Consider the following 22,784-nt stretch of genomic DNA (forward strand, 5'->3'; position numbering starts at 1 on the left):
CCTTGATCTGTAACTGGTCATGATAATCCTAAGTACCAAATATCAAATCAATGTGTTCAAGCACGAAGAAAAAAAGTGTGGAAAACTGATTTGCCGGACTGACGGATGGACAGACAGACAGACGGACGGAGTGCAAACCTATCGTCCCCTTCGACTTCTTCGGTAGGGGACTAAAGAGGGGTCCATGATTCACAATTAATCAAGCTTGTCTGTTCTTTTTTCAAATCCAAGCACAGTGTTGATGCTCTTGTTTACAGTAAAGTCTACTTGGTAGTTTTTGCCGGCTAAGCAATGACTAGAGTCGCTGTCAGAGTAATTTTATTAGCACAGATAATGTTCTTGTTTTGAATTTGTTGAGTTGAATATGTTGTTGAATCTTATTGTTGATGGCACCGATCATTGTAAGAACCAGTGTTTAATGGCCGAATGAGCTATATCGCACCTTCATCCGGAGAATACTTGAGGGTGGAATTTCTCTCATGGATGTTTAGGAAAGAGTAAAAAGTCTACAAATTTACTAAAGCCATCTCATTACATTGCCCGTCTTTTAAGTGAAGGGGTGGATTGAACTCAACAAAAGCTGGCGATCGTTTGAATACACTTGTTTAGGGTCTGTATACTGTTCACTCTGTATTTTTAACATTTTGTTGTTTTCTATTCTTTTATTTTCTTGAAAACACGACCTTTTTCTGTCCATTAGATGTGAATGCGTCTGTATTTGCTGGAGCATGTCGCTCAATTTCAGCTCTGAATTGATACTAGTATCAACCACGAATTCCTTCAACTTTTCAGACAGTTTACTAACATCAAATAAAAAACACAGAGGATAAAAATCTAAAAAATCTGAAGGGTTAAGCTTACTATACTAATGCGAAAATCCATATTGTAAAACTTTTTGCGAAAGTCGGATTCTTCTTTGTATAATCTAGATACATTACATTGAGTATCTACTACTGGATAGCAATCCGCACTGAGATTGGCATGGATGTTTTTCAAACTTCAGTGACCAAACACGGCTGCATTATGGGTCTGATTATTATTTTTTGTCAGTTTGGAAGGCTACAATGATCTACCTAGGGTTTGACGACTTCGGGCAGATAATCTCCAAATAAAGAGTGTATTTTGGGAAACAGCTATGGAAACACTGTCTAAAAAGAAATCACATTTTAGTGCGGTCTTGCTTTGAATTGTTTTTTTTATTAAAGTTTCAATTTGTTTTCGTCAGAAGGTTTAACATTAGGAACAAACACAGATATAAGAAGATGTGGTATGAGTGCCAATGAGACAACTCTCCATTCAAGTCACAATTTGTAAAAGTAAACCATTATAGGTCAAAGTATGGCCTTCAACACGGAGCCTTGGCTCACACCGCAAGCTATAACGGGCCCCAAGAATGACTAGTGTAAAACCATTCAAACAGGAAAACCAACGGTCTAATCTATATAAAAAACGAGAAACGAGAAACACTTATGAACCACATCAACAAACGACAACCACTGAACATCAGGTTCCTGACTTAGGACAGGTGCAAACAAATGCAGCGGGTTTAAACCTTTTAATAGGCGCCAACCTTCACCCTACCTGAAACAATAGTGTAACAGCACAACATAGAAAGACACACTATAAAATATCAATTGAAATGGCCTAACTCAATCAAAAGACATATTAACAAAAACAAGTGAACATACACTGAACGAATAAATTTGATCTATGACACAATGTAAATACAAAATTAATAAAACAAAGGGGTTAGATGTATATCAATATCAAAAAAGACAACAATAACCTTGGACAAAATGCCGCCAAATAAAATAACGTGCATAGGTAAATAAAATTAATTTTGTTGTAAGTTATACATGGAGTACGGAAATAATTTTTATAAAATAAATAATTTTGTTGTTCCTAGTACGAGAACAAAAGTGAAAATTTATCGTCATACTAAACATTAATCAAAAGTGGTATATATTAGTGAGACTAGATATAACACTGAATAAATAAACATTAAATAACAAAAATACATTAAAAATTGTATCAACAGGCCAAATTAACTCCAAAGTACGATTTGAGAGTACTCGCTGTTACTGAAAGCTAGTTAAAAGCCAAAAATAATTTATAATAAAAATCATGCATCAGAGACTAAAATCAACTAAAACACATCCCTGTGATTTAGTGTTTTAACGTCATGGACAGTCAAAGAAGACATGACCTGTGTAATGCTAAAATAAAAGTATCGATAGGCAGTAGGATAGTTAGGAGTTAACCTGTTAATAAATATGTATAATGTAATATATAGATAGAGTAATCGCTATATAGAAAACGAACGTGGATGTGTATTTATACATCCCAAAACACCGTTTGAAAATAATACAAATTTAGTTATGTTTTAATTTGCTGATGACAAAATCGATATTTGTGCCAATGTAAACTATATTCAAAGATCTAATTACAACATTGGTAAGATAACCTTTACTATTAAGTTTGTTTAAAGGTTCGATGAGTTAACATGGATCACATAGTGATTTCCGCGCTTTAAGTACAATATTACCGTAAAATTTAGGATGTGAAATACCGTTTTTAATAAGTTTTCTACAGGTACAGCCAAATTTACTAATCAAATCTTTGTATCTATGAAAGAATTTAGGTAAAGTTTTAAGCAATTTATGGTAACGAAATCCCTGACTTAATAATTTACCAGTGATGCATTGATTACGTTCGTTCAAATCTATGACATCACTTCACACACGGGCATAACGAACGAATTGGGATATATAAACACTGTATGATGGAGCCAAAGGAACATCGCCGTCTAAAAAGGGAAAATTAACAATAGGGAATGAAAAATCGTCTCTTTTGTCGTAAATTTTAGTATGGAGTTTCCCTTTAAACATTGAAATGTCTAAATCTAGAAAAGGACAACTACTGCTGTTTATGTTAGATTTATTAAAAGTAAGTTCCTTTGGATACATTTCGGTAGTATATTTAGAGAACGGTAGGTATTGCTGAATGTATCAACCAAATGTAACAATGACGTGTCTTTACTGGGTTTGGTCATAAACTGAGATTCATAGCAATATAGGAATAAATCTGCTATTAAAGGGGCACAGTTAGTGCCCATAGGAATACCTACTACCTGTCGATACATTTTATCGCCGAAACGTACATATATGTTGTCCAGGAGAAAATTTAAAGCTTCAATTATATCACATTTCCAGTAAGTGTATCTAGCATACTTTCCTTTTTCGTTACAGAAAAAAGCTTTAAACGAGTTACAGCAAATAAATTTGCAATGAGATTTTTCAAAAGACCATTTAATTAAATATGAAAACTTTTTCTTTATAAGATTGTGTGGAAGTGTAGTGTAGAGAGTAGAAAAATCAGAACTGTCAACAGAATTAAAAGGACCATCAAAAGCACGTAGTTTATCTAAAACCTCTAATGAATTTTTAACACTCATAAATAATTAATACCATTATTTCCATAAGCTTTATTATATACAAAAGTTAATAACAAGTTCTTTGATAGTAGTAAGGGAGGTAGTTAGAAGCACTGACAGATTAGTAGTAGAACACTTACTAGATGCGGAGATGAAACGGAATTTAAATGGTTGTTTGTGTAATTTGGGTAACCAGTACATAGTCGGGAATTTTAAGATGGAGGACGATATTTAGGTCCTTTCTTAGGAAAAGTTTTGACCTCACGGTCTTCGACGATGTTGAGGTCTCCTGTAATGACATGACCTTAGGGAACATATCCAAAACTAGATGTTTCACAGTCTCAAGTGGAAGGAGCATTATTTTCTTTATTGATGTCTGTTGAAACTAACGTATTATTAAAAATCAAACTTCTGCTGGTTTTTTTTTAAGAATACGAAATAATAGGTGGTTCTGTATTATCAAAATATGGAGGTATTTGACTATGGATGGTAGAGTCATTGAATATACTAGACAAGTTAATAAAATCAATACCTCTATTTATATATTTTAATTTAAGAAAATGCCGTTTATGATTTTCAGGTTTATCGATACTAGGAAACAGCCGAAGATGACAAAAGGCTGTTATAATACGGGTGTATTCATACAACGGGCTAAAAAATTAAATTTTATCACACTCCTGAAAAATAGCATATAATTTACTTATTGGTATATGACCCAGTTTACATCTACCATTATTTTTTAATATAGATAACAGATCAGCAAGTGTATAATTTATACGATGTTTAAATTTAATACATTGATTAAGATTTTTTGCATTTACCATGAGACCTATTATTTCTTAGCCGTTTATCGACAATATTAATGACATCGATAGAAGTTTTAGATATGTTCCCCTGTCCCAATATTTTGTCATTGAGACCGAGAGGATAGGCTGTTTGAAGTCTTTTTATCCAAAAAAGTTCGCGAACTTCAAGGCATTTTTCAAATTGCTTGTGTGATTGTCCGGGATGTTTCTGAACAGTTTCAAGTGGTTGGAATGTTATAAATTTGAGTTCGAAAATCAGTGCCGATCAATTATTTCTAAAAGAGTTATGCACCTTGGAAACATTAATTATATGTAAAATTGCATCGTTTGCGCTCTCATGTGTACAATTCTTGCAAAAATTTTATGAAACTTAGTTCATAGGTTTATATCAGCAATGTCTTTGACGAGTTGAAAAATCACTGCATATCAATTATTTTTAAAACAGTTATGCCCCTTGGAAATATTAATTATATGGAAAATTGCCAGGTGTGAGCGCTCTTTTGTGTACAATTCTTGCCAGATTTTTATGAAATTTATATTATATGTTTATATCATAAATGTCTCAGACAAATTCGAAAATTAGCGCCAATCAATTATTTTCAAAAGAGTTATGCCCCTTGGAAATATTGATTATATTGCCCGAATTTTATGAAACTTACATCATAGGTTTATATCAGCAATGTTTTGACACTTTCGAAAATAAGTGCTGATCAAATATTTTTAACGAGTTATGCCCCATGGAAATATTTCTCCAAAATATGTATAAAAATGTTTAAAGAACAAACAAAAAAGTGTTTTTGTTTTAGTAATGGCCCTTGTACCTCGGATAGAAAAAAATATATCCAACGCGGGGGACACTGGAACTCTGTTCTTTTATTTAGTTTTGAATCCATTTAAAATCTTGTAGTAGTCATCTGCAAAACCAAAAAAGTATTTCGAAGGTTTGATAAATGAGAATGTTCCTTTGTTTGATGGCTTTGTAATGATATATCCGTGTCTAGCTGTAAAACCGGTGTTTTCCGCTTCGGCGGCAATTGTAGACTCCTTAAACCACAATTGGTTAAGACCCTGTGATTTGCTCAAGTCATCTGGCTCGGTCAATAGCATCATCATGGTGTTGGCAACACTTGGATCATTCAAGTGCTCTATTTGTTCAGAGAGTCTATATTGAATGCTTTTAAATAGGTACATGATACCATTGTGACACAAGATCCCCGTCTGCGTAAGAGAGAGGCGAAAGATACCAAATGGACATTCAAACTCACAAGTCGAAAATAAACTGACAACGCCATGCATAGCTAAAAAAGAAAAAGACATTAGAAAACGAAAGACTGAGCAACACGAACCCACCAAAAATTGGGGGTTATCTCAGGTGCTCCGGAAGGGTAGGTAGATCCTGCTCCACATGTGGCACCCGGCGTGTTACTCATGTAAGTACAAACCCGACAAGAAACGGATATTCCATAGCCGTCAACCAACTCGTGATGGCGTCCGTTAAATTTACGAAGGGATGATTTCAACTTCACCACTTGGAACTCTTGGTTTAATAGCTTCCTTGTGAGCAATCCTCTATCAAGGAAATCATGATAGGAAATACAAGCCTTGGAATATCGTAACAACTGGGAGATATATACTCCGTATGCAGGCGATGCTGGAATGTTGCTACATAGGAATGGAATGTTCACAATTGGGAAGCTGAAACCATCTCTTTTGTCGTAAAGTTTTGTTTTCAACCGACCCTCATTGTCAATTTCTAGATGTAAATCAAGATATGAGGCAGACTTAACTGTATCTGATGTATCCTTTATCTCAAGTTCGATGGAATAGATGCGTTCAACATAGTCACCAAATTATGAATTATTTAGTGAGAGAACATCATCTATACAACGAAAAGTAAAGTTATAGGATACTGCTTACTTCTTTTCTTTCTTCCAAAGAAGTTCCTGTATGAAGTCAGCCTCATATGATTAAAGGAAAAGGTCGGCAAGAAAAGGGACACAGTTGGTTCCCATGTGAATGCCGATTGTTTGTAGAAATTGTCAATCAAGAAATAAAGCATCTTAATAATGTCAAAACACAACGTGGAAAACTGATTACTGAGCAACACGAACTCCGCCAAAAAAATGTGTGTTCAGGTCTAATTCAAGAATCATGGTTTAAAAATACTCCACTCTGTTTTGTGGTTTATATGGTAAATTATCCCGGATAAAAAACAAACCCTCTTACTGTTTAAGTCGTTCTCTGTCTCCTCGAGTTCCACATTAGACAAATATCATTTGAAAAGTACTGTATCAAATATGCGTATTTCATTCATTTATTTTATACTCTCCCCTTTAACCAACGAATCCTTCCCTTCATCTTCCTCAGATAATTCCCAGTTCCATTCACTATCATTTATAGCGTCAATTCCCGCGATCATATACGTCAGAAAGTCATCGTCATCACACTCAAGTATAAAAGTCAGCAAAAAAATAATATCCCTAAGATGTTATGCATCTAGTAGTTGTTTGTACATGTGGTTGCGTAAATCTACTGCCGTCAAAATACGAATCAATTCATCACCTTGTTCAGGGATAGTAGAATGAAGATCTATGTGATCAAATTTTGGATTACCAACTTAATCATGTCTAAATCGTGGTTGATGTTCATTCAAGTCAGTCCAGAAATACTCCTCTCCATATGAATCATCCAAAAAGGCATATCGTTTCTAGCGGCTCGGCGATCATATACAGCAAAAACTCATTGTCAGTACATCTAATCCAATTAATTTCTCACCACAAAAAATGTGTTATTTTTTTAAGTCGTATCTAGTAGTTGCATGTACCTGTGGTTGCGTAAATCTATTTAGCCAACTTGAAGTCACACATCAATTTTTGCATGATGCATTGAATATTCAGGATAATTTTCCTCTATAAACACGTTTTTTTTCAGATTTAGATGATCAGACTTTAGATTATCGAGTTCATCATATCTGCCGTCTGATTTAATTTCTGAAATTAATTCTTCTATTTTCATTATCATGATTTATAATTTATAAGATGTGTTTCTTTGATATCTTTTAATTTTGTAGTGTCCATAAGCTGTGACATCATTTGTGTTGTGTTGCACACTAGTGTATAGATCTGGTGTCCTTTACTCCAGATCAAGTTCATTGAGCGATAGGATTCCTAGCCTGCAAGTCTGATTAAAATTCTCACCCATAACATCGAAATCAGAGAACTATATTTTAATTAGATTGCCTAGCCTGAGTCCCGGCATCGTTTATAGTCACTGAAAGTAATTTCTTTCTAGACCACATTTTGTTTCACACCTTTCGCTCTTTTGATTTCAGATCCTCCGGTGTTGATGGCATACAGTTTCGAGCTAAGCCCTTAAAACATCTACCTCAAACTCTGTTTTAGCTTAGGTTAGGAGTATTGTATTGTAAGGTTTCAACCACAGGAGTTGGTTGTATTTGATGACTTTGTGTATATCTTTCTAAGTTTCATCCCCCGAGTCAGATTCAACATCTTCAAGTTCACATTATGAACCGCATACTTTTCCATGCTCTGATGATTAGCCACCAGTTTCTTGTCACCGTTAATTTTCAAAGATTATGGAGCCAGTCATTGTGGTAATCGTGATCCTCTTGTGGAAAGTCAAGATCTACTTCCAAAATATAGCCCTGATCACCTTCTTCCCTTAAGTTGTCCAGAGCTGGCATTTCCTCTGGGTCAATCTATTGCCCATGATAGAGAGATCGTTTTCGTCCAGGTAAATGAAAAATGGTATTTATTTGATTCGGAGCTATTATATTTTCCACATACGGATTGTTATCTTTGGTATACCTTTGCGATACCACGATAATTCATCTCTAATTCCTTTCTCAGTCACGAGCAGCATGTTTGGGTCTGTCAGGTAATTTAGTTTGACTTTGGTAATTTTCCTTGCCTTCGTCTGTTAGGGTCCGGCGATAGGGATATCATACTCTTCATTCGTTTCATTTATTGTAAGCTTGATGTCTCACTTAACTTTCACCTTTTCTTTTACCGGAGTAGTTTGTCGCGTGATATCTATTCTTTACGAAACATTAATTCATCGAACGCCAAAGATGCCTCATCTATCTTTTCCTCAGCCAAATAATCATACACCGCCATCAATGTTGTTTTTTCAAGAGTACCCACGATTTTGTTGTCTGTAACTTTTTATCCTTGGATTTAATCGTGAGTTTGAGTAAAAAGGTATTAACAAAAATATCGCACACAAAGGGAAAGTCTATAAAACCTGACAAAATCAAACGTTAGACTATATCAACCAACGGACAAGATTGGAAACAACTGTCACATTCCTGTAATGTTAGATTCAGTTCTACCACTTTCTCGATTAGTTCTCGCATACGTTCCTATTAATCGTCAAGTCACTGTGAAGCGTTTTCCTCCAGAGCTACTTCCTTACCATTGTTATTAGCCAACAGATATTTCTTAGCTTCATCTCGAATAAGTTTATCATAAGCCATCAGGTTTGCAATAAATCCCTCCATGCGTTAACAATGTAGCGGCGGTTGCCTATAATTGCTTACATCCACTTCATTTGAACTATGGTGGATAGTTGTCTCATTGGCAATCATACCACATCTCCCTATTTTTATATCAAGTCCGGCACAAGGTATGTTGTTTTCGCGACAGGACCAGGACAGTAAGATCATTCTTCATGTCATTAATGTCATATATATACTAGTAGTCTACGCAAATTGTGTGTCTGTTTTCGGCCCATGTTTTGAGTTTCTCCGCAGTCCTATATCTTCCAAAACTGTTCCTCTGAAACTAACGCATGAGACTTTCACCTTTATCATTGATTCTGGCTAAGAAGTCAAACATTAAAGCTGGCGGGGCATCCTTGATTACGTAAACACCTTTAAGGTAGCGGGCCCCAGTTTAAAATCATTCGGATATTTCATAATGTACTGCAACTTCACGGTCTGTTCCTTATTTCTCTGATGATTATATTCTTCCATTCTCGAATTGTGTTTTTTCACTTTAAACAATTCCGGGTCAAGGGTTCCTTATCCAAACACTTTCTCCATGTTTTTTTTTTCTAAATGCGTCGGTGTGTGTAATCTCTACACGTTTCTGTAGGCTTGCGTTCATAAATTTCAGGCTGTCAATAAAGCTTCATTTCAAGTAGTTGTTTTCATCTCTTCCCTTTATACTGTTCATCCGCGAAACTTTTTATTAACGAACTGTATTTTTCTTCGTTATTAAGTATGCAAGTAATCTGTCCTTCACTTACTTCATTTTGTCATCTCTTAGTCAGTCTTTTTCACAAATCCAACTTATCGTTGCTTGCTAAAACGATAGTTTATTCTTTTCCGCCATCACATCTCTAAGGGCAATCGGTAATAATCTTTTCGAATATCTCCTTCAAGTTTGTTCACACAGACCTCAGTGGCGGATCCAGAAATTTTCATAAAGGGGGGGGGGGCACTTACTGCCTAAGAGGGAGCCCGCTCCAGTCATGCTTCAGTGATTCCCTAAATAATAAACCAAAACACCTCTGGACCTGGGACACATCTTCCCCTATATTTACATATTGTTACAAACTGGTTCTCTAGTATACACCCTGTCGTCAAAGCATTTAATGTAATAACACAATTCTTTCGTTGTGTGTTTCTGGATATATTTGGTGGGTGGTTTACAGTTTGTCATCTTGCCCCAAATGACTCATGATTTTTTTTCCGGCCGGGATCTCATACTTTACGATCTCTAACAATCGCTCACCTATCATTTTCTGTGCTGGGTCTACTTTTTCCGGTTTGGCTTCCTCAGTAAAACATTCAAAATCTGCGTATACTACAAATGGAACCTTCATTAAATCTCACATAATTTTCGAAATGTTGATAGGTCGCTTCATCAGGCATCGCTATTTTCATGTTATCACAGTACTTCTTGTGTTCGGCTATTGTCTGCCACTGTGAAAGTGCTCAAGACCCCTTTTGCAAATATAGCTCCTTCCATTGTGCTCTTTGATCTGTGATGATAGCAATCTTGATATGAATTTGATCCAACAGAAACGTGACAATCCATCCTTCGCAATCATCAACAAGTTCTCGTCCCATTCTTTATTCTCAGCATCCGGAATCCTAGATGGGTTGATATATGTCTTTTAAATCATAGACATTAATGGAGATCGCCGTGTTCCTTCTTCTCAAATGTGGTAATATTTTTGAAATTTACCGGAAATTCATTTTTTTTACTCATCTGCTTATTGTTCGTATTTAAACACCCGGTCACTGTGTTTTCTTTTATCTACCTCCTCATAATGTAATGCCACCAAAACTGCCCACTTAAAGCATTGCTCGGCCTGGTTCTTCACATTAATGATGGCTTTTTTGGTCTGTCAGCCATGTAGGTAAGTCTACGTACTGAGATCCGCAAATTGGTATATATTTGTTGATATTAACTTTAAAGTAGCTACATCTTACAATGCTCAACCGCTTTTCTCCCCTGTCCAACCTTCAAGTTTTCCCCAGTGCAATTATCAATTTCCTTTAACACGTCTTCAGTATATGTTGGTTCTGTAACAACTTTGTTTCCGCGTGATATTTTAAAATGTTTTTGAATCCATCTGGATCTTGGGCTGACTATCGATGTGGTAAGTACTCCACCCAATGCTTTTTTGGTTGGACTACTTCAAATTTCTATTCATTGTTTCTCCTGGTTTTTTCTTCCACCCTTTTTTAACAAATCTTTTTTGTTTAATCTACTGTTCCCCTTTATTCCTGTCCCCGAAGTCATTTCTGAAGATTCCTATATATTGGTTCCTTTTGCAATAGTTAAATATCGGTTTTTGGATTAGATAAGATCAATCAGCTGAGGTTTTCTTAGCTTATAATATTCTGAAGTAAGCTTTCAATTTATTGTTATCCAATTTTATTTTTTCCAAATTAATAAAAAAATCTTCTTTTTTTTGCAATTAATTTTTTTTGGAAAAAAATTAAGTGGGGCGTAGACAGACACTTGAAATGGTACAAAATTCTCATTTTCTACTATTGTCATGCGCAAAACGTCTCTTATTTTCAGAAAATGATGAACGCATGGGCAATCGCTTGTATAATTCTAAATTTCAAAGTTCACCCAAATTTTAATATTTACAACAAAGGCTGCGTCGATATATTTATCCCAAATGAAACTGACACACTCATGCAAGTGCAGTGGTTAGCACTGCGCGATTTGAACTACACCTTTTCATTGATCCCATTTAATGACACGTTACGTTTTTGTAAGTTATTATCAAAATCTTTCCAGAGTGATTCTCTCCTCCCTAGACCAAGCAGTGTTGTGGTCAATGATGGTAATAGTCAGTCGATTGAGATTTGCCTTAGCGTGGCAAGGGGATCTCAAATGTCGACTGAAAGGAAGGACTGGCTTACATTGATAGTCACTACGATGGCCGTTCAATCGTTTATGAAATGGTTGTCTGACTCGCCAACATACTGTTTACCACATTTACACTGTAGAAGATACACAGTATAAGTAGTCTTGCAAGTATCATTGCAAAATATAGTGTACTTCGTACCAATGGAGTAACTGTTAAAAGTCTGAGTATTCAGTATTTGCTTGCAAGTCAGATATCGTTTGTTGCAACAACCTTTCCAAAAGTCCACTGACGAAAAGTCTGCTTTAGAGGATAAATCAATTATCACCAGCAAGTCTTTAATAGATATAAGAAGATGTGGTATGAGTGCCAATGAGACAACTCTCCATCCAAGTCAAAATTTATAAAAGTAAACCATTATAGGTCACAGTACGGTCTTCAACACGGAGCCTTGGCTCACACCGAACAGTAAGCTATAAAGGGCCCCAAAAAATTACTAGTGTAAAACCATTCAAACTTGAAAACCAACGGTCTAATCTATATAAAAAACGAGAAACGAGAAACACTTATGAACCACATCAACAAACGACAACTACTGAACATCAGATTCCTGACTTAGGCCTATACGGAAGGCCAGTATACGGGTGGCTCAGGGAATATCTTGGATAGTTTAGAATAACATCGTAGTGACTACCAACCTTATCTCATGTTGATTTCGCAGTCTAAGTAGGATTTTTTAGTTGAAATGTCGAAGATTAACTTTAACCTATGAGAATTAAAATTTAAGTGCAAACTTGAACTCGACCTGCAATTCAATCTGATTAAAATAAAGATCCTGGGTCAACGATTCGTGTAAAGACAGAGCCTTGACACAGGATCTGTATTTTAATCAGATCAGATTGCCTTCAATTCGAACCCGTAAAGAACTCGAAATTAACTCTATCTCTAAACCAAACTGGAACTCAATATAAAAAAGGGAGATGTGGTATGATTTCCAATGAGACAATTATTCACCGGAGTTCAAATGATGTGGATGTAAGCAATTACTAGTAAAGGCAACCATACGGCCTTCCACAATGAGAAAAACTCATACCGTATAGTCGACTTTAATTTGTATTCTTTTCAAACAGTTTTTTTTTGGGATGTATAAATACACATCCACGTTCATTTTCTATATAGAGATAACTCTATCTATATATTATATTATACATATTTATTATTAGGTTAACTCCTAACTATCCTACTGCCTGTCGATACTTTTATTTTGGCATTGCACAAGTCATGTCTTCTTTGACTGTCCGTGACGTTAAAACACTAAATCTCAGGGATGTGTTTTAGTTGATTTTAGTCTCTGATGCATGATTTTTTTATTATTAATTGTTTTTGGCTTTTAACTAGCTTTCAGTAACTGCAAGTACTCTCAAATCGTACCCTGGTGTTAATTTGACCTGTTGATACTATTTGTAATGTATTTTTGTTATTTAATGTTTACTTATTCAGTATTATATCTAGTCTCACTATTTTTGATATTACCATCTTTGATAAATGTTTAGAATGACGATAAATTTTCACTTTTGTTCTCGTACTAGGAACAACAAAATTATTTCCGTACTCCATGTATACCTTACAACAATTTGTTTTTATTTACCTGCGCACGTTATTTTATTTGGCGGCATTTTGTCCAAGGTTATGGTTGTCTTTCTGATATTGTTTTAAATCTAACCCCCTTGTTTTATTAATTTTGTATTAACATTGTGTCATAGATCAAATTAATTCGTTCAGTGTATGTTCACTTGTTTTTGTTGATATGTCTTTTGATTGAGTTAGGCCATTTCAATTGATATTTTATAGTATGTCTTTCTGTGTTGTGATGTTACACTATTGTTTCAGGTAGAGTGAACGTTGGCGCCTAAAACGTTTAAACCCGCTGCATTTGTTTGCACCTGTCCTAAGTCAGGAACCTGATGTTCAGTGGTTGTCGTTTGTTGATGTGGTTCATAAGTGTTTCTCGTTTCTCGTTTCTTTTATAGATTAGACCGTTGATTTTCCTGTTTGAATGGTTTTACACTAGTCATTTTTGGGGCCCTTTGTAGCTTGCTGTTCGGTGTAAGCCAAGGCTCCGTGTTGAAGGTCGTACTTTGACCTATAATGGTAAACTTTTACAAATTGTGACTCGGATGGAGAGTTGTCTCATTGGCACTCATACTACATCTTCTTATATCTATTTAAAAGGCCCCGATATGAAAACTGCGAAACAATTTAAACGAGAAAACTAACGGCCTAATTTATAACTTATTATACTTTATAATCTATTTAGTTTACGAAAAACAAATATGACAGACATATACCATCGAAAACCATTGAACTATACATATACAGGCTCCTGGTTTGGGACAGTCACACGAAGAATGTGGCGGGGTTAAACATTTTTTAGCGTTCAATTTTTTCAAGATAGTTTAAGATTTCAGACTTTTAGAAATACTAATTGCGTTTGTTTAAATTTCAAAATATGACATACATTTTCCTTTTTTAATTTAAAATTCAAAAATTTAAAGCTAAATAGAAAATTCAGAGTTATGAAATTGTTGGCAAATATTAAAATTATAAAAAAAAAAAGCAAACTCAAACGATTTTTGCATTTTTTACTTTTAAAATTAAAAATATTGAAGGCTCAAACAAGAACACGTGCTTTAAAATTAAATGTATAGGTCATCAAAGTTGATTTCAAGTTACAAGTAACGCATAGAGAGTAATGCAGAATTCTAATATTTTGTAGTGATTATATTGAAAATAAACGGATGGTTTAAAATGATGTACAAGTTAAATATGAAAAAAATTATATTTTGAAGACACTTTTTCCAGAGACATGTCATGGTTGTCTTGTTTTTCCAACCCAAATTGTTTTGGAATATGCTGATTTGAGTAAAATTTGAATCAGAAGGGTAATGTGAACAGAATATACGTGAAAACCGTATGATTTGTTTGAAAAATAAAGAGAGCAGCATGATATCATTACGTCATGAAAATGCGGGAAAAACGTGGTCCGGGACATTTATCTCGTTTTAAACCCTCCACAAACGTTCTTGCTTCCGTATTTCCCCCAAAACTCACCCCATATTTTCGCACGTGTCCACATAAGAAGTTATACTTACCCCCTCAGTTTCGTGTATTAAATTATAAATCATAAAAATGTAAAAGTGAATACTATACATTTATTTCCCGTGCCGGAGGGAGATATGAAGATTTGTTCACCCAAGAATATTCATATTTCACGAGGGCTCTGCCCGAGGGAAATATGATTTTTCGAGGGTGAGCAAATCTTCATATCTCCCGAGGCAAAGGGAAATGAATGTTTTATTCCACTGCCTATGCTTTGTTTACTATCAATACATTAAATATTATTTTGCATACATTTTTTTTCTTAACCGCTTGTTTTTGTAAGTCAAACCGTAAACACGACTTACCCATTGATAAATAGTAAGGATCAAAATTTAATTATAAGTCTTTTTGTTTTATCGTCTGAAATAAATTTGAACATTATAATGATTTTTGCTATCGCTATTTTAAGAAGAATAAGAAGTTCAAAACGTCGCGTACATTAACCGCGCGTAACGTCGCACGAAGTAATCCCGACATTTCAGAGGGGAATATGATCCTCAGAATGGAATATGAAGATTTGTTCAATGACACGTGGGATAGTCTCAACCAATCAAATATTGATTAAACTATCAATATGTTTAAACAGTGGAATAATATATTAGATCATATTACTGACTACAGATATTTTAAATTAAACATTGTCGTTATTACGAATAAAATATCATTACAGACACAAACGACTGTTGATAAACTTACTAAATTATGAAACTCCCTGTACATAACCCCTTACTGTATGGAGTGATATCGGATGAGACAACAAGACCACACCCTCTGACCTTTTTCGAAAAATCGCGCGCTTCTTATTGTTTACAACACATGCGCAATTCAGGTTAAAAAAAGGTCACTGCTAATTCAGGTGTGAAATTATGACTAAGGACGAAAGGTGCTACAAAATGATTTGTTTATGTTATGCGATGATTAGATAACGGTGGAAAACATATAATTAACTACTTTTATAATTAACTTTAAATTTGAAATTATTTTTCTAAAAGAAAAAAAGGATATGTGACTTTTAAATGAAGTTTTACGGTGTGAAAATGTGACATTTTTCAACAAATCAACAACATGGGTAAAGATCAAGATTTTTTACAGGCGGTGAAAGATAGAGATATTTCTCATTTGCAAAAACTGCTTGCTAAAGCTGGAAAGCATGGCAAAACAAGTAAGTCATAAAAGTATGTGTACGGTTTAATTTAAAAAGAAACATCGAATTGACATTAAACATGTAATTTACTATTGATTGTCTCCCCTGAATTACAGGTATGTTAAAGCTTATCAATTGCAGTTGCATCATACCCAATATCATGTAATTTTACAGGTGATTTTTATTTTCTAAATTGTTATATATGTAATTATCAGGCATGGTGCAACTCACCAGAATGAGAGATATTTTCCAAGTTTTGAAATATATTTTCATCGAATTAACACATTTTTATGAAAATTTAGTTACTATTAAAAAAGATGAATTGACTTCAACTGAAATATTTAGAAGTTACAAGCCTATAAAAACTTACCAAAACTGACATTTACAAGATGTCTGGTGACGAACTTTTTAAAACTGCATGAACATGATCATGAAGATTAAATTATTTTATTTTAAAAATTGTTTCATCTTTTATAACTGCACTAAAATGCTAAAAGAATCAAAATTTAAAATACATTTTCAATGCTTGAAAAATATCTCCAAAATTAATAATAATATAGTGAAACTTTTTTTCCAATTGATAGATGATTCTGGCAAACCATATTATGTTTTTTGCTACATGTTTATGCCTAAAAAAATGTTTTTTCATCAGACTGAAATAAATGGACCTGATGGGATGTAATATCCTGTTTGCAATATAATACTTCAAATTGGAATGGGATATAAATTATGTTCAGAATAATATTTTAGATTTCAGCAAATTGTCAAAAACAATTAACCGTTGTATTAGATTTTGAATATGCATGATCCAATTAAGAATCTGATCTTTGTATACAAGGGTATTTTTAAAGCTTTGAATTGTCTTTAGTCTAGACAAGTTGTGAAGGAAATCAACATAGACCATCAAATAAAGGCATCAAAGATATCCCATCAACATAACATTTCTTATTCTGGACATGCAACTACAAACATTGAACAACGGCATACATTGTAGTGTCAATTTTCAAAGGTTACTAGTTATTTTAGTACATGTACTCAACTCTCCATCGCATTTGGATGACCTCATGATCTCATTAATAAAGATGCACATGTATTCACTAATTTGTATGATAATTAACAATATTTGTATTTGCAATATACATGTTATTAAAAAGTACGTGTAATTATGGTATAAAAATTTAACCAATTGAAAATTAAAAAAAGTTCATTTTAATGAGAAATAATATGCACATTTGGATACAATGACATTCATGTATGTACATGTATGTTTCAGAGACATTTGTTCTTAAAAATTAGCAAATTGCTTGTCTACAGAATTATTTTCTTACTCGATCTGCTCATTTCAACAACCTCAATAGGAAAGCAGTTATTTAACATATTAATGCATGTAAAAAAGTATCACATATTTTTTTCTGTAAATTGAAATTTTTGAAATGTTTATTTAATCATTTCTGATATTAATTTATGCATTTTTACATTCATTAAAACAAACTGATTAAAACTAGGTTGAGTTTCTAATTCCTTCAGTGGGATTAGTTTAATCATTATATTTGATCTAGTGAAAGAAGAGCCCTTTAATTGACTAATCTGTGTTTTTACTTAATGGAAGAATTGTCTGTTAGATACATGTACACAAGTCCATGTTTAATTCATGTTTGGTAAGACTAGAAGTAAGGGTCGAAATATGGAAACCAAATAACAAACTTCCTTTGTATTTTTTTTTTCAATAACCCTTTTTGTCTCGCCTTGATGGAGTCAAAAAGCGAGACATAGGTATGCTGTTTCCGGCGACAATGTATTAGTTTGTGATTAGGTCTAGTTTAAGGTGAACCACTAGTGGTTGGTCAATGATATTTGGTATGCAGTTGTATTAGCACTGGCACATCTCATTTCCATGGAGATTATTTGGCCCTGCCCCCTCAGTCATGGTCTATTGACTTTGAAACTTATTTATTGGCATTTGCAAGTTTCGTTTCCATGGAGATTGTTTAGCCACACCCCCTCATCATGGTTCATTGACTTTGAAACTTTTACATAGTTTACAAGTCAATGTTTGTGTTTAGGTTTGTTGAAAGGAAACGACATATGATAGTCTATGGTATTTGGTATGCAGTTGTATTAGCATTGGCACATATCATTTCCATGGAGATTGTTTTGCCTTTTACCTTCAGTCATGGTTAATTGACTTTGAATATTTGCATAACTTACATGTTAAAGTATTGCTATTTTAATTTCAACATTTGCATTATCAAAAGTACAAAAAGGCGAGACATATCTCTGTGTTAACAGTTTATTTATATATGGTGGTCCTTAATCATGAAATAGAATGAACAGTGTATTATGGGGAAGCAAGACAACTCTAAACACTTCTTAATCGCCCTGCACCAACTTGCCCCAGTGGACACTCATATTAACCAACTAGCTCCACTAATGAAAGGGAATAAAATTCTGCTGAATGAAGACTTGCCAACTCTCCACGCTTATGAGAAGGAATTCCCACTGAATCCTTAGTTCAGCCAGTTGGCATGTCTTAATATAAACAACAGGATAAAAACTGTTTATTTAGTGGGGCCAGCTGGCAGGTCTAAATTCAGCAGGATGTGACTTCTTTTAATTATAAGGCACGTTAGTACGTCTTAATACAGTTTTTAATTAATGGGACGAGTTGGCAGACAACAAGGGTGATTTAGATACCCATATGATACAAGATAGAGAACCACACTACATGATTACAGTAGTTGTCGTCTGTTTATATAGTTCATACGTGTTTCTCATTTTTATATAGATTAGACCGTTGGTTTTTCCGTTTGAATGGTTTTACACTAGTAATTTTTTGGGGCCCTTTATAGCTTGCTGTTCGGTGTGAGCCAATGCTCCGTGTTGAAGGCCGTACCTTGATCTATAATGGTTTACTTTTATAAATTGTAACTTGGATGGAGAGTTGTCTCATTGACACTCATACCACATCTTCCTATATCTACATACATTTTGTAGATTAGACTACTTTTCATTAGTTTGGCCAGTTGGTTAACATGAGTAAGTAAGTTGGCAGGAAATTGGACAAGTTTGGGTGAATTGGTTTGGGGTGAGTTGTCATGGATTCTTATTACTACAGGTGGCCAACAGATATGACAACTGTTTAAATTATTTATGAAACCTTCTCGTCCTTCCTGGTACTCTTGACTAGGCACATACATTGTACATGTACATGTTCATTTCTGATTGTTTTAAGTTGAATGGAATATTGACACGATTCAGTACCTCCATTCTCTGCACCCACATTTCTTATCCTTCCCAAAGCCCAGCTCTCATAACACTTTAAGTCACATACAGCACATCAATATACATCTTATGGATCTTAGATTTTCTGTAAAATAAGATGAATGTGAGGGTAACTGTTACTAACAGGAACCTCATGTAATGGTTCATTGGCTTAATTTTAAGTTTTATGTTAATTCCAATGTTGAGTTCGACACTTTGGTTCAGTCCAGTTCTCAGATTAAAATTTTTAAAAGTGACCACTCCCATTTTGATAGAACTTGGTGGGAGGATGGATTTGAAAAGCATTTTATGCATTTTTATAACCTGTACAACATGTATATACATTGTAGCTTCTCAGCTGAATTTGGCCACATTGTACATGCAGTTCATCCTATCATTCAGTGCTTTAAGTAACACATATATATGGTAAAGGCCAAGTTATGTGTGGATTTTAGCTTCATTCAAATAATGTAAATAAATATATGGCCTATTGCATATATTGAAAGGTATCTGAAATTAACATAACTATCTGACCACTGATAGGATGTCCAAATGTAGCTACATTAATTAGGTTGTAAGACAAATAGGTGATAAACTTAATGGCTTGAGCAGTATATTTTCTAATGATATTTAATGATAGGAGAGATGACATGGTTTATAGTAACAGCAACTTTCAGACAAGGTAAGATACAGAAATGCTGCAACAGAATTGACATTTTTGCTTATGGAAATTGTTTTGTTTAAACCACTTTCAGATATATGCAGTTGTTTTTACCAGTAAAAAAATTCTAAACACAAAATTAATAATTTACTTATTTTTGATCCCTGCTGTAACGTTGTGCGGGGGGCATTGAAATGTTGTCTATCAGAGTTAGTTCTCCAGTGGCAAATTAAAGTCATATTAAGGAAGAGAACATGTTGGTGTGGTATGAATATGAACCCTGCTTGGTACAAGATGGACGTACTGGATTGAATTTTTAAGGCTACCTATAAATGTTGACATCCACTTCATTTGAACTTTGGTGGATAGTTGTCTCATTGGCAATCATACCACATCTCCTTAATTTTATATTGTTCACTGCCTACCAGCTGTCTTAGCTCTCTCCTAAATGCCAAGTGATAAGCAGAGAAGCAGCAAATACCAATTTTATCATCTTTGGTTTTACCAGACTGCACTTGAGGCGAGTACACTACTACAAGACCACTGAGGCAGAGAAAATAGACTTGAACTTAATACATATAAATGTATAGTGTAACTGTACAATGTGTTTAAGATTATTAAGACAACAGAAAAAGTTAAGACAATGTAGGCTAGCAAAGAGCCTTTTATATTTGATTGGACCTCATTGTCCATTTTGAAAATTAAACTTTTGCCTCTAATAGGGTCTTATTTTGTCCATGGACAGTTGTTCTCTCCTGGCACTCTGGCTTCCTCCTCCAATACTAACTGGCCGCTGAAAGTGCCATTAAACGCCAACCATCATCATCTAAAATGGTCTATTAGACCGTGACTTTAGAAATTCTTTCAAATATATAGGTATATAGATAAGATCTTTGGCATTAGAATTTGAGATGCAACTGAATATTTCTAAAGCAAAAGTGAAGACATTTAATTTCCTTTTATTTTCATTGTCATGATTGTAGAATATACAAATGTATATTTATTATTTATTATATAAAAAGTAAAATAACAAAAATACCGAACTCAAAGGAAATAATAGCCTGTAAATGCATTCATTGATTGTAACCATGTTCTGTGAATGCCAGTAAAAAAGTAATATTTACCTATCTATAAATCTGACATTTACTAGTGCAGCAGATGTTGTTACACACATCATCTGGTATTAGTATTTTATGCCATGCATCTGCAGAACTTTTTCTTTATGATGCAATCATCATATTACATACTTTTTCATCTTTTAACGAATTCTTTGAACTTTTAATTGTAGAAACATGATGTTAATTGTGCCTTAGAATGTTTCAGAGTAGATTTGAAGTATGAATACCCTCATAACTTAGAATGTATTTCTTTATTTTGTTGATGGTTCCATTAAAATTCTTCAAGATTCTCTTTTCTTTGCCAGATTGTTTTGTAAATTATTAAGTAACTGGTATTTACACATAATGGCCATTTGCTTTCGCACTAATTAAATATTATATGTTTTATAGTAAAGTAAATTGTTTATATCAGATCCACAACAGGATTGTTTTTTATGGGTATACATGCAGGTCTATATAATATACCCTTTTAATATCAGACAATATCAGACATTATCCAAAAAAGAACCCATTGCATGCCTGTCACATGACAAAAGATGGATGTGATGTGTCACAGAAATTCTTGATTCTAAAAAGACAGAAATATATATTAACTTTGTAGTTTTGCAAGATATATGGTTTCTCATAGTACAATGTAGCAAAACATAGACCTTGTCATTTCTACATACAATTAACAAATATATATATTGGGATGTTTTTGAAAACAGGATCTTCTATCTGATCAGAACAAAACTTACCTCATTAACAGACACTTCAAACATGTTTGATTAAACAAGATACATGTATATTTTTTATGATCAGATTGATAATTTTGTGTTTTTCATAGCAAAATACTTTTCCCTTTTTAAATATGATATATACATGTGATTGCTTGATATCAGACCAGAATAAAACATGATTGGTTATGTATAGTGTTAATTATTTAGATCTAAGTTACCTCTTTATTTTAATTCGGTTTGATATGAATCTATAAACACTACACAATGTTAGGTACATAACACAGGTTCTGAACAAAAACTAGACATTTATCATGTTTACATGATACAACATTGAGCATGGGGGATTTTGAACTTGTACAATGTAAAAACATGAACTTTTTTATTTTCCAGAGTTACTTGGGTCCAGTAAAAGAATTAACATAGACTATCAGGATAGTGATGGGTAAGGTGCATTTTATAATGAGAACAAATCAAAAATAAATTAGGCCCAATAAAAAATACTTTAGGGATTTTCTACCTACCCTATGTTTTATACCCTCGGGAATACACCTGCCTTAAAGTTTTAATCGATACTTTTGGTAGTGAATTGTGACTAAATTACAAGGCAGGTCTCCACATATACACAAAAGGTAAGAAATCGAGTCAAATGGGAAAAAAAAATCATCTCTATATCCTAAATTATTTTCAGGAGGAAACTCTAAACACACACACTTCTTTTGTTTGGCCTTATATCTATGTAATGATAATTATTGATGAATATAATATATAATAGATGGTAACCTGTTTGTTATACATGACTATTCCTCTTTAAAGAAAGTTCATGCAAAAAATAAACCAATGTGAAGTATAGCAAAGAATACAATGAATATTATAAAAATAGATGTGTCATTTATATCGATGTCAGCAACCCAAGAAGACATAAAACAATAACGAATATCTAATATACAGCTTTTAACAATAGACCAGTATTTATACCACATGTCAAGCTTTAAACTTTCCTGAGTCACGTTACAATTTGTGAAAATTATACTTTGTGGTCCCATTAAAATGTGGTTTGGCTAGTCTATCTTGTCATTGCAATGTGTTTAGTGAAAGATTTAGACAGCCTTGTCAGACAACAACAGTTCAGC

General features: G+C 33.8%; 1 protein-coding gene across 1 annotated transcript in view; it reads left to right on the forward strand.

The window, feature by feature from the left end:
* Nucleotides 1-15,601: 15,601 nt before the first annotated feature.
* The window catches only part of LOC127708269 (caskin-2-like), an 87,578-nt gene continuing 80,395 nt past the window's right edge, over nucleotides 15,602-22,784 (forward strand). Inside the window, exons 1-2 of the mRNA XM_052213110.1 lie at nucleotides 15,602-15,913; nucleotides 22,045-22,096. Of these exons, the coding sequence (XP_052069070.1) occupies nucleotides 15,817-15,913; nucleotides 22,045-22,096 (149 nt within the window). The 5' untranslated portion in view covers nucleotides 15,602-15,816. The remainder of the gene's footprint in view (nucleotides 15,914-22,044; nucleotides 22,097-22,784) is intronic.

The sequence above is a fragment of the Mytilus californianus genome, unplaced genomic scaffold (genome assembly GCF_021869535.1).
Source record: "Mytilus californianus isolate M0D057914Y unplaced genomic scaffold, xbMytCali1.0.p SCAF_7, whole genome shotgun sequence".
Classification (NCBI taxonomy): Eukaryota; Metazoa; Mollusca; class Bivalvia; order Mytilida; family Mytilidae; genus Mytilus; species Mytilus californianus.